The sequence below is a fragment of the Ischnura elegans genome, chromosome 12 (assembly GCF_921293095.1).
Source record: "Ischnura elegans chromosome 12, ioIscEleg1.1, whole genome shotgun sequence".
NCBI lineage: Eukaryota > Metazoa > Arthropoda > Insecta > Odonata > Coenagrionidae > Ischnura > Ischnura elegans.
In genome coordinates, this window is record NC_060257.1 from 32,478,565 (window position 1) to 32,492,204 (window position 13,640).

Below are 13,640 nucleotides of genomic sequence, written 5' to 3' on the forward strand. Positions count from 1 at the left end.
ATGCTATTAATCAATTGCCTGGCCTTTGACCCAGTCATTCTACCACTCAAAATTCCTGCTCACTGTCCACTCAAAACTTTCAACCTCAACTAGGGTAGTAATTGCAAAATAGAAGTCATTGACTTGCAGGTTTCAATTAAATTTTCCAAATTTACTGATTCTCCACTACAAATGCCTAGGAAATTCCATGCAAAATTAAGTTCAGCTCTTAACCGAGAGGAAATGCAAATGCAAGCAACCTTAATGCAGGAAGAAATCCTACCTCACTTCCCTATGATTATCATTGAGGAGGTTTTTCAAATGTTGAAAATAAAAGAGGACCCACAGGGGTGAGGGGCATTTATTCCACAATTTATTCAAAAGATAACAAGTATTTAGAGACACATCAAGGCTAGTGAACCCTCAATCACCACCTCATTTATTCAACTTCTCCTTCGGCTATTTTCTTCAGCCACGATGCCTTTTTCTGTTCAATTCTGTTCTTCCTTTCAGATCGAGTCAGTTTGGCACGATTCCACCTCTTCTTATTCTTAGCAGCAGCTTCCTTAGCAGCAGCATCCTTCACAGGCTTATGCTCAGGATCAGCCCTTATACTTTCATGAGCCTTTTTATAGAGGTCCTCTATCTATAGAGATACAGAGAAAAAAGTTAATATCGCATATAATAAAATTAATATAACTTTTCAATTTAACACTTTCTGGATTGTCATCTAGTTTCTATTAATCAATAGACTTGTTTTTAGGAATTTATTTTCCTGCCAATGATAAAAAAGATTCTTTAAACCACACTGCACGCAAGAAACTTCAGAAAACCAAAAAAGATTCCAAGTAGATCTAGTTCCAATTGTAAACTGGCATTAACAACATTAAACATCATAACCAACCAATTTTAAGCAAAAAATTATTAAAATGTAACCGTAATGCAAAAAATTCTGTTTCCTCAGATTGGCATAAAAGTATAACAACAGTTCCTCTAGCCAAAACTAATAAACAATTGAAACTATATTAAAACTATCCCAATAAATAACACCAAAATACTGATGGTATTAGAGGAATAAATATAACTGGAATTGAAGCTCATCAATGCATTTCAGGGGAACTACAGTTAGTTACATAAGTTTACGCACTACCCACACTGAATATTCGGGTGATTTTCCCTTTAACTTGTCCAAGGCATACACCATGAGTATGAACATGCAAAATTAGCAAATGCAATAACAGGGGTTTTCCCACAAAAAATACCAATTAAATTTTAATCGTGAATTTCAACCACTTAAACGTGATCATCAATATTTTTCATTCTTCTGTTATTTTGTTAGCACAAGTCAAGTCGGATTAGAGGATCTGGATATTTTTTGAAACAGAAGCAGTCTCCAATGGTCGTAATGTTGGGGATCACATCACAGGTACGAAATAAATTACTGAGCTGTTTTGCTGAAATGGGAGAATTCGCAGAAGTGACCAACCCCAGACTCTCGACCAGAAGCCCATCACAAAACTCACTCAACTTGAAGGAAACTTCGAGAAGGTTGAAGGGGAGCTTCACAAAGGTTGCCTTGGTTGAGTGAGTTTTGTGATGGGCTTCTGGTTGAGAGTCTGGGGTTGGTCACTTCTGTGAATTCTCCCATTTCAGCACCACTCACACACAAACAAATTCAACACTCACTCCTTAGACTTGACTCGGGGAGAAAACTCACAGACTTGAGCAATGGTATGGGTAGCCTAGACAGAATAAGTTAACTGTTCGATTGAAAGGTTTTGAAATCAAAGTTTTCACAGTTGAGGGATGGTTCTTCAAGTCAACAAAATGATAAGTGATGGCTCCTCATATTGTCCTTATAGTAACACCAATTTCAGGGTTAAAAAACACCACTTTTGTCCATGAAAAACCCTCCTTCATCTAAGCATGTACAAACCCAACAACAAGTAGCCTAATATTTCAAACTGTATTTTTGATATTCAGTAACACCGTCTAGCTAAATCACAGAAATTCCATAGCATCAATTATTTATATCATTACACCACAGAAAGTCCAGTACTTACCATGTCACCATTTATTCCGAGCTTAATATATCTAGAGAACTGCCTCTTATATGCATCATCGTCATCCTCGGCAAGCTGGCGCATATAATCTGCAACATGCTGTCCGAATATGTGCTTCCTATGAACATCTGCAACAAACTCCTTGGACTCGGCATCATACCCAGGGAATCGCTTGTTACTGAAATTGTATCAAATTTATCATAACCACAATGAACTTCAACAGAACTGGAATCCCTAGTTATTTACCAGATGCACTGGCTTATTAAAGGCACCACATACGTTCTGACCCAATCACCAGACATGACCCCATTCCCTGACCCTCCTTGTAGGGCCAGCTCTACAGACATCCAAATCAATCCAACCGACCCAATCAACTAACCAAATATTCTTCGGTACACAACATGATCGCTAGGAGTTAAGTTGGTTTCGGCTTATACATATTGGCAATGGCTCCCCACATTTAAAAAAAAATCAATAAATGGGTTTGGCTTTAGTCAATTAGTTTCTCATTGATGACATAAAAAAGAGAAGGGCATGGGCGAAGAAGCGCTGCTTGAAGTTTCATCCACATGAATTTAATCCAAGAATAAAATGGAAATTATTTCAGAAATTTTTTGTACTGGTGCAATTCATGGAGTTGCTTGGCAAGACCTCAAATTGATAGAAAAAATACCCGATAACGGTATAGACGTTGTGAAGCCATATAAATTGAGCCAGGTCACATTGGATGGTCTGTTAGAACCAACCACCTGACCCTCGGGTCCAACTGTTTTCGCTGGGCAACAGGCCTAAACACCCTCCAACCGTCAGTGCCAATGTACAGTAAAGTCTCGATTATACGAAGCAGGATTTTACGAAGTTTTCGATTATACGAAGTGGTATTACAGTCCCAGCGAAAAGCCTATGCTAAATACATGGCATAATTCGATTATACGAAGTTTCGATTACAAGAAATGTTTTGAAATTACGAACCTCGGCTCGGTCCCCAGGAGCAAATGGCATTCATTTATACGAACTACAGCAAAATATTTGTCAATAAAACTAGTCACGCCAGCTTAAGTAGCTAAAAAAATCAGCGCTTCTGACTGTGGTCCATTGTGTGAGTGTGAAATCGTAAATGATAGTGCAATTTTGGAGAGAAAGAGTTCCCCTAAAACCTCACGGAGGGAATTTAAGGGAAGTAGGAGTTCAGTAAAAATATCTCGACAGATATAATGCCCCTATTTGCGTGCCTATTCGTAATCATCGCAACGACAATACTTCATAGTTTAACATGTCAGGAAGGTCGCGCAGGGTATTTCGTACACTCCTACTTAACCCTTTGCACTGCTGTGAATGTATCTGGTACGTTCACAAGGCAGGCTGCTGTGAACGTACTTCAAAGACTACTTGACTACTTTTTCGCCGAAGCACTTCGAAGAGTCCCTAATCCAGGACCCTTTCCTCGACGAGCTCACCCTCGCTGGCCCCTCTCTTCGACCCTCCAAGCGGGGGCACTCCCTCCCCAAAAGTGACCGCTCTGACTGCATTTTGAAAATCTATCAAACAATGCCATCACCAAAAAGTGATTGTATGCATCGCACTCCTGCCAATCAGGCATTCAAGTACGTCTCTGAACCGTGTTTCTGCGATGAGAAATAATGATTTTGTTAAATTCGCTAAAATGGCCAAGTTAATAAAAGTGTTATTTTTCATCGCGGTAATACGATTTAAAGACGTACTTGATTTCCTCTACTACACTCGCAAATTGGACTGATTCCCTTTGATAGCACAAAGATTTGAGGCTTAAAAGATGATTTTGAAAAATACTTGGAAAAAGCAGGAGCACAACGCACAACATCAAACGATTATATTGCCCTAGACCAGGGGTTCCCAAACTGGGGGGCGCACCCCCCTGGGGGGGCGTGGAGAAATTCCAGGGGGGGCAAGACACCCAAATGAAATAAATAAAAAAATTACAAAAATGATTTCCTCAGATCTTTGAAATAGTCTTTCTAAGTTTTCATAATTGTTTTTTCTAAAGTTTCAATAAAGTTGTAAATTTTATCAAAGAAGGTTACAGGTAATTATATTCGTTTCTCATGTGATACTTGTTTTAATTTTCATCATACGTCCAATTATTGAATCTTTCCATTCTGCGTTACCGCATTCAACAGTGAACAAAAAAATCTACCTACTCACCGTATCTAGTAGGCACATACTTGTACAAGTAGGAGTTGGTATGTACGGCACCGTGGAAATAGGGTATTGTAAAATAGAAAGCTGATATGTGTAGCGGGGGGCGGGCGTGGTACAAAAAAGTTTGGGAACCACTGCCCTAGACGATGATCTCCAGGCTTGCGACAATGCAACGCCTGTACCTACGTCGGAAGAAGCAGCGGCCGGGACGAGTCATAATAGCAGTGACGACGAAGATGAAAGTGAGGAAGTAATTTCACCTAATAAAAAAGAAGTATACGCTGCCCTCCAAACATTAAGATATTTTGATCTGGCTAACGATTTAGATCCCCAATTTAATTCCCATTTATGCAAGTGAGAAACCATGATGGAAGCGGCGATGGAGAGAGGCAAAAAGCAAAAAATATAGATTTTTTTTGGGTAATATCTTTTCGTGTATATATTAGCCTTCCTGAATAAACAACTTAAATATCTTAAGTATTGGGCTCTATTTACCACCGACTTATTTTTCAGGTTACTAGTAATAAATCACTTCTAACTCTAACCAGGAACTTTCTTCTCGCTCGCCTCCCCATTCTCCCATGCCGAAAGATCTTTCTTTCCTAAGTCTTTGCTTACTCCCTCCTGCTGATCTTGCTGACACCCACCTTAAGCATCCCAAACCCATCCTTCCCCAGCATTTCCCATTCCACCCTCCCTAAGGTGATGGAGCTTGAGTGCGCCGCAAAAAAATACGGCCCCCAAACTGAGGCAGAGCTGAAGGCCCTTTCCCCACCCCTCTTTCTCCTGCCCCCTTCACCACTCGTTATGCTGACCACACTTCTTTCCTCAGACAATCCCCATCCCACTCTTATTCACCCCACCCACGGGAACGTTCTCCAAACTGTGGAGAAGGGCATGGTTCATCTTAACCGGCAATGGTGTTAAGTTTTTAACTGGAGAGAGGCTGAAGAAGTATCTTCCACTATCAGGGAAACAGGGCCTTGCTTATAATTGTCTCTCTTCTTCTCTGCTGACTTTTCAATTTAAATTATTTTCTTTGCTCATTCCACACTATATTTATTTAAGATTATGGCGCGTCTATTTTTTAGTGCTAAAACTAAGAAAATCTTTTCTCGACGCCAATGATCCTTTGCATAACTTTCAATACGGTGGAGAAAGGAACACGAAAACTAAGTGAGGTGAAGGTACAGGTTTTTGCGTGTCATTTTTGGGAATTCACGCAAGTGAACCAATACTTCACACACGTTGAGAAATGATGAAATGTCTCTTGTAGGAAAATAATCAATGTGGATAATAACGTTTCTCTCTTTACTTCTCCGATAATGGAAGATGTTTCTCCTGTCGTTTTCCGGTTGGAACCTTGCTCCTGTCGGCATAAAAGAAGAGACATACTATATGAACATAGCACTTCACACTAGGTACCAAGAATATGGTCCTGATGAAGAATTAAGTCTTTCATAGCAACGTCTGCGAAGATGATGGAGCACAGTAGCCGGACGGAGAACTCAAACAGAATTTACTTCAAATATTCACCAGAAGATAATCATATCCTACGTAATTTATGATCGTAACTGAATCTCAATGAAAATAACTAAGTGAAAAGATAGCACATTCAGCTGAAAATACGGAGTAACTCAAAATATTAACTTACGAAGGTTATTTTGGAAACTGGTAAAGGCCCTCGTTTTTCTTTTTTATCTCCTCACTGAGCGATAGAGGGCAACATAAATGGCGGTTAGGCCCTTAGAGTATGGTCAGGCCGGCTGGTGCTAAAATTCCGTGGGTGTTGGAAACAAATATCTATCTTACGCGTACTTAATAGTTGCTATTTGCTCCTAACCACAAATTTATAACATTAAATTCTGATAATAAACTTTGCAATTCATTATTTGATTACGTTTTCTAAACTGGTCGCGAATTTCTCAAGCGATCGTTGATATTGAAGTATATACAAGAAATGGGAATTTTATGGAGGTATAATTATTTAACGATCTTTCACAGCATAAATCAATAACAAAAAGCCTTTTCTAAGAATTCTACTGTGAATAACCACCGAAAACATTTAAATACGGCCACTAAAGACAAAAAAAGGCGGAGGAAACAAAAGCGAACATTTTTTCGTGACTTATGAAAAAGGTTTGAAATTACGAAACTCGATTTTACGAAGTGCCATTTTTCCGGTCCCACTGACTTCGTATAATCGAGAGTTTACTGTAGTTGGTCCCGAAAGTTGGGTGGTTTGGTCAGAACAAGTGTAGTGCCTTTAAAAAAAGTATTCCACAAAATCTCTGAACAATGAAAAGAAATCATATGTAAGAGATTCAAAATAAACAAGTAACCAAATACAGGATTCCATTTGATTACCACCACACACAAGGAAACATAAGTATTAAAAAATAGATATCTTAATTGCCGATTGTCAGATCTAGCTTTGGACTGAAGGATGACCTTTTAAATGAACATAGGGAGATGAGTGACATCTTCCATTAAAACCCACTTTAACCAAAAACTACTCCTTAAAATAATAAATTCATTTAATTCCTAAGTCAACCAAGAGTTTAATATCTCAATATAAGGCATTCTTCAAGTAATCAACCTCCCAAAAGAAAAACAACTTAACTATTCAAAAACGAGGGACATGACATGTTATCATGAATTCCACCTGTAATCATATTTGGTAGTACAAAAAAAGGATATAAGCCTATTAATGTGTGATACATAGCCAGCATCTCTGTAGTTACAGACATAGTTTTATCTCGAAAGATTAGAATTTAAAATAAGACAATTCAAAACCAATAACCTACCTGTGGGGAATGTTCAATCCACCATCAACAGCTCCCTTCATTGCTCCAAATACTCTGGCACCAGTGGTAGTTCTCACTAAGCCAACATCTAGGTAACACCTGAATGCTCCTGGTCCCGTTTCAGCAGATTCAACATTGTATTCTTCACCAGTTGCTTCCAGACAGCCCACATACAGTTCATCTAATCCTAACTTCTTTAAGAGCTGAAAAATGGAACAGCCACAATTACTTCAACTATTTACACTTAAATATAGAAGATAAAGAGGATAGCAAAAAACCGCATGCTCAATAACTCATTAAACAATTATTTATTCCCACACATTCACTCAACTATAATACAAGTAATGTTTGTCAAGGACAACTAACTGCTTCAATAAAATTAAACAAAATTTTCAAGCATCACTCCATTCCTCATTTCTCTCACACACATTAACCATCCATACAATGAGACAGTGTGCCTTTTACGTGGGAAGTAGGTTTTATAAGTTAAGGAATGAGTTTATGAGAAAATAAAGTTGAATTGATTCAGACCACTATCACCGATGTATCAGATGTGTCGGAAAATCTCTAACATCTCCTTCAGTTATTGCATGAGTACTTAGGGCCGTAATCTCAGTCAACCCTGAAGGGCCAACCGACCCCTGATATGCTATCAGCCCCCTCCTAAATAGATCTTGCCCTGCATGTGCCATAACAGGCCCTACACCCTACAATAAAATGACAGCCAAATTACCTCCACTGATCACTTTGATTTTAAAAGCTACATTACAATGCACTACTGGAGACTAATTCACACGGACCATTTTAAAATTTATAGAAACCGCAGAAAGGTAATAATACTACCACATTAAACCCATCAAAAGTAAAAATAAAATTGGCTGGAGTACAGAAAGTACATTACAGAAGTATACATGCACCTTATTCCTGCAAATATATATAAACATTTTTCATGTTTGGCACTTGGTATGCTTTTGAAAAACCAACACTTCATTTACGTCCAACCATAGAAAACTTATTTTGCTGCCATTTATCACAAAATAAACTTGACTATGGAAGGTACAATCAAATGACAAACCTTGATGATACAACGTAAGTTCCCACGTCAATGATCATATTTGCCCCCTACTTATAACTATCTTGCACAAACCACTTCGGAAGTAATTTAAAGACAAAATGGTTCTTATTTTGGCTTGATATGAGAGTATTTGTAGTGATAATGCACCAACACGACCTGGAGGAAGATACCAATTGTTTATTTACCATGGGCTGTTGCCTTAACAACACACAAAATTATCAGACACCTTTTCTTAGTTTGGTCCTGTTATGCAACCACAGTGGAAAATTGCCGCAGCACCATCATCTATGTCACGACCTACATCATCTCAGAGAACTTGACGACAGAATCACCCCTCACCACTTATGTAGGGTCAACTGAGAAATGCATGTAGGGTCCTCTCGTTATGAAGGGATGGATATGTAGGGTCTACTAAGAATGTGGGTCTTAGAGATGATAACGGAAGCAAAAAAAGGGCTTACCACACATCAAAACATAAATGCTGAATTTGAACGAATACAAAGGAAAAGAGATTGTGAAAAAATATTCTATGTTAATCAGGATCCTTATTTGATGAAAACTACAGGTAAGTGAGGATTACTGATAGCTATAAAAAAACTACTTTTTACTAAGAATATGGGTGCCATCTGTACTACAAATATGCATTCGTGAACAGCTTGACACTTGATAAATTTCTGCACTTGATTGTACCCAACATGCCTTCTAAGGACCAAATTCGAGGTAGCATCTGAAGGTAGCTAACATCTACCCTGGGGAAAAATCCAAAATGTAGTGGAAACTCAAATAAACAATGCCCCCATTCAGCCAAAATAAACCCTTGTTATGGCAAATTATCAGTTTCAAAGGGGTGGAGCAAATAATGTCCATGAAACCTTACATCCATACCTTTATAAGAACAAGGTTGGTGTGTTAGCAAAGTACTTCAATTAAGGAAATTATTGATAAATGTTGAAAAAGGGGAAAATTTTAGCAGCAATTCACATCCTTACTTAAATCACAATGTTTAAATTTAACAACTAACTTTTAATGTGTAACTTCTGTTCAGACTTCAATACATGTCAAAATGAGCCGGCCTCGGTGGCAGCGGGGTAACGTCTTCGCCTACCAAACAAGAGTTTGCAGGTTCGAGTCCCACCTGGATAGGTTTCCCCTGTCCAGGACATGGTTGTACGTGTACATTTACTTGTTAAATTTGTTGAATACAGCGATGTAAAATGGCCAATATGTACTGTATTCGGTGGTTTGAGAACAAAAAAAATAATAATGATGATGATAATAATAATAATGCCTCTCTCTGCATTCCAATGCACAACTAACAATGCCACACACATATACCTAGCGCACATATTGACCATTCCATTGTTTTAATCAATATCATAAAAATTTAATCCATGTTTAATTAATAAAAATTGCGTCCTTGTTATTCCTCGTCTTTGGTAGTCATTACTTATAATTAATGCAATTTGCGGATGACATTAGCGGTAATGTATAGCATTTTTTTCAGCAGACAAAAAGAAGCAGATGAAAGAGATCCTGCCTCTAATGTTATCTTTTTTTTATTTATTTCCAATTTCCCCTTAAACAGTACATTGTAGCCTTTGCAACGGGTTTTCAACATTAACAAAGCACAACACAAACATCCATGCCCTGGCTAGTAATCACCCACCCAGGCGGGATTCGAACCCACGACCTACGGATTGGCAGGCGTGGACTTTACCCCACCGCCACAAAGGCCGGCCAATTTATGTATTATCCACATAAGAAAAATAATATGCCGAGCAATTAAAGACCACCAATGAAATATCCGTTGTTTCATAATGTTCTTGAGAAATAGTTAGGCAATCGAGTCATTAAAATGCTATGGCATGAGTAAGCAGGACCCTGTTATGATTCAAAAAGAAGATATTATCTTGACATCATTTCAGGAATAATTTCGCTGACATGACGATATTATCTCCTCATGAGTGGGGGCAAATTCATCAACTTCCACGAGACTTTAATAAGACAATTTCCCAAAATGGTGCCTCTCTTCCCTTCAGGGTCTTCAATATCTTTACAGCAGTCTACCACTTCGTCTTCAACTAAAAGCCCTTACAGCAGTGTATCACTTCGTTTTCAACTAAAAGCCCGAAACCGTTAAGCAATATATCAGGAGGTCACCTATGCTTTAGCATTATGCTCTAACTTACATCAGTGGTTCTTACCACCCTTGAAACAACGTAGCCGAGCATAATTTCCAATCACGTGCAATTGGTACTCGATACTCCATATTAATTCCTTATCTAACAGATAGCTAACAGTTACAGCGATTGAGCACTAGTGACGAATCTTTCCCGAAGATTGAATCTCTCTCAATAGCGGGCGCCTACTCGAAGGGCCTCGCATTAACCGTTCTTTCTTACATGTTAAGTTAGGGGCTCAATGACGGTGCCTCATTTATCTCTCGTTTAATTGGGGTTTCTCAACAGCCCGCACTCGTGTTAACGCGGTTCCACTTTCCGTAGAAACCTCGTGGAATAAAAACTGTCAGCTCGAATCGCAAATAACTCGATCCCATTCAAGTTACAATGGCCACTCTGTACTAATATAAATTGACATTCCCCACAATTTCTCAGTTTAATGTCTCAAATATTGCCATATAACCACCTATAATGCATTCCAAAAATCAGGGAACAAGCAAAGAGCCCACAGGCCCTCAAAAACTTTGATAACCCGGAAACTAGTATGTGTCACAACTTAAAGTGGGACCACTGGAAAACATTACTTATGCAATGGTCCAAAACAAGAGAGAAGTATATCCTGAAGTTCTGTGCACTACCACATTTCTCGACTCTCCAGCCACATGATAGCACCGTTCCATTTGTAAGACTAAACTTACCCTTCTTGCCAGAAGGAGACCGGTGCAGTACGCGGCGGCATAGTTCGTCAACCCAACTTTGATGCCGTATTTGGGGAGCTCATGACTGTATGCTGCGCACACAATCTTATCTCCTTCAATTCTAGCATAGGCTATCTGAAAAAGGAATTAACGGATTAAGAAAACAAATCGCGAAAACAACAAATTGGAGAACCACACGCATCAATAAGATACCTCACCTGGCATATGATGTCACGGTTGCTAAACCTGACAATCATGCGGTACTTCGGGGTGCTATATTTGTTCTTATCTTGCACAATAAGGCGTTTTCTGGCATAATAGTCGGTTTTACCTTCACGACGTCTCTTGAACTTAACTTGAAATCGCTTGAAGTAAGCTTTGTTCTTCACCACTTTCACGAAACCCTGTGAATTTAATCATACCAGGAATTAGCTCAGGCGAAATCACCATGCGTAATGCATTATAAAAACACAGAATACTTCCGTAAGTTTTCACGTCTACATGCACTGATGGAATACACATATATCGCCATATTGCCAACACCACGTTGCCCAGTGGCACATTAACTATCTTAAGCCATCCATACTACGAAATACTTCTAGGCAGTTGGTATGAACATAACTTTGCAGAAAATACGATCAATCAACATTTAAAATCCATATTGTAAAAGGAAACTCACCATTTCACAGCTTAATAATTACCCTAATTTCATACACGTTACCGCCTTCCCTAAACGTCGACCCCTTCCGAAAGAGATCGACAATGATGCAACTAGCGGCAAATCCGACAACTTAGAATAAAAACAACTACCTTTCGGAATCCGCATCTTTGACCCGGGAAAATTAACCATTACTACTGAATGGACCAAAGTGAAAAATGAAAAGAGGTCTTTAAAAGAAATTAATTTTAGGATAAAATTCTTCTTAAAGGCGTGAGTTTTCATAATAAATTCATAAATCTCTACTTATACCCTCGATTTTTTTAAAATAAAAACTTAAATCGCATCAGTTTCGTAACTACTGAGGAAATCTATGATCTCAGTGGACATCATTAATTATTTGAAGACAACAAAAATTTGTAAAGTGTATTTATAATTAAAAGATGTATTAATTACATGAAGTACCATGGCACTGCATTATATCCTAAGTCATCGTGGGTTTTATCCAAAGGGAGGTCCATAAACAAGTAATATGTCCTCAATTAAGCATATACAAACCTATGATGTATAATAGAGATCTGTCACCTTATTTCCAGTAGAAAGCACCCGCTACTTAGGGTTATGGTGCAGATCAAAAGGGCATACATAACGTAAAATAAGGAGCCGACCCATGAAAATGATATATATGAATGGAAACTTAATTTCAATATTCAATCAACAATTTTAATTTTCCATTTCAAAATAGCTTGCTGACAGTTGAATTGAGTACCCATGTAAGACCATGAGGGGTAGCATTTCAACAGCTGGGGCTACAAGTCAATGTTTGAGGAAAAACAATTAACATCCCCGAAATTGCTAGGACATGGAAAAGGCTGAATATATGTATTATTACCATTAAAGACTTGATTAAAGTACCTTGATTCCTTCCACAAGCGTATATTTCTATTTCTCACTACAGTTACGAGAGAATTCACCATTAGAAAGAGATTTTCATCCTAATATCTTGAAATAAGTCAGGAAAAAAAAATTTTCTTGCTACAAAATGTTCATCATTAAAAGGTTATATGATACCAAAGAAAATTTGCGGCTAATTGATTCCATTTCCATAAAAATATCAAAAATTAGTCAATATTGGAACGTGAATAATGGCTTAATTTAGGTTTTCACCAAAAGAAAATTAACTTCTGTCTCACCATGTAATTTGTGAGGAACACCAATACTTTACAAACCCTGCTGACTTCTCCACAGGGCAATAATACGGTGGAACAGATACGGTAGATATACATAATTTTCAGGTGGGTGGATTTGATGTGGTACTTCCCATACCAGAGTAACCGCAATTGACCTGAAAATTATATAATTCTATCTCCTTCTGGCAACTCTAAGATGCGGCCAAGAGGTTTTGTAAAATGTTGCAGCCCCTGAAAATCCATCTGGTGAGATATGAAAAAGTTCATTCATGAATAATGGCATCTAGTACAGATGCTTGAAAAGTATACTCATATGGCAGCTAAAAATTCAGATGAAGGACTTGATAAAATCTAATCTATTTAAGCAATCAGAATTTTTATTATCCAATAAAAATAATTTTTAAGAGAGAAGCTTGAGTCAAGGCAGTGAGAGTTGTCCTCATGACCAGATTTAGATGAAAAGTGGCCCAAGGCACTATTCCACTTATCCCTCCATTTTAAAGTACGTAAATTACAAGAGAGAAAATAAAAGATTTATGCTAGAATAAGCCATAACTTAGTAGCATAAGGCACATCAATATTTGCCATAGCAATCAGTGAACCTATAAACTATATGTACTTCGCTACAACCTCCTATATAAAAATGAGAAAACCCAACGAATCAAAAACATTGGTCTTAACAAATTCATTTCCATATTTGTCTATTAATCATATGAATAGAATTTCTCCTTGTTTTCGGTTCAATTTTTTAGTATTCACTGTTTTTAGAATAGTGTAATTTTAATTTTGCAACCAACTTGAACGCAAACCCC

At 37.9% G+C, this 13,640-nt stretch overlaps 1 protein-coding gene across 1 annotated transcript; it reads right to left on the minus strand.

Moving 5' to 3' along the window:
* Positions 1–327: 327 nt before the first annotated feature.
* On the minus strand, positions 328–11,791 carry LOC124169182 (60S ribosomal protein L5). Its single transcript, XM_046547695.1, has 6 exons — positions 11,660–11,791; positions 11,199–11,384; positions 10,981–11,115; positions 7,028–7,230; positions 2,043–2,220; positions 328–625 (listed from the first exon to the last, which is right to left on the minus strand). The coding sequence occupies exons 1-6, from the start codon at positions 11,660–11,662 to the stop codon at positions 419–421; spliced, it is 912 nt and encodes a 303-aa protein (XP_046403651.1). The 5' UTR covers positions 11,663–11,791; the 3' UTR covers positions 328–418.
* Positions 11,792–13,640: the final 1,849 nt, after the last annotated feature.

Coding starts and splice junctions, on each gene's coding strand:
- LOC124169182 (XM_046547695.1), bottom strand. Junction 7,231..10,980: donor GTCTCCTTCTGGCAAGAAGG/GTAAGTTTAGTC, acceptor TCCATTTTTCAG/CTCTTAAAGAAGTTAGGATT. Junction 2,221..7,027: donor GGATTGAACATTCCCCACAG/GTAGGTTATTGG, acceptor ATACAATTTCAG/TAACAAGCGATTCCCTGGGT.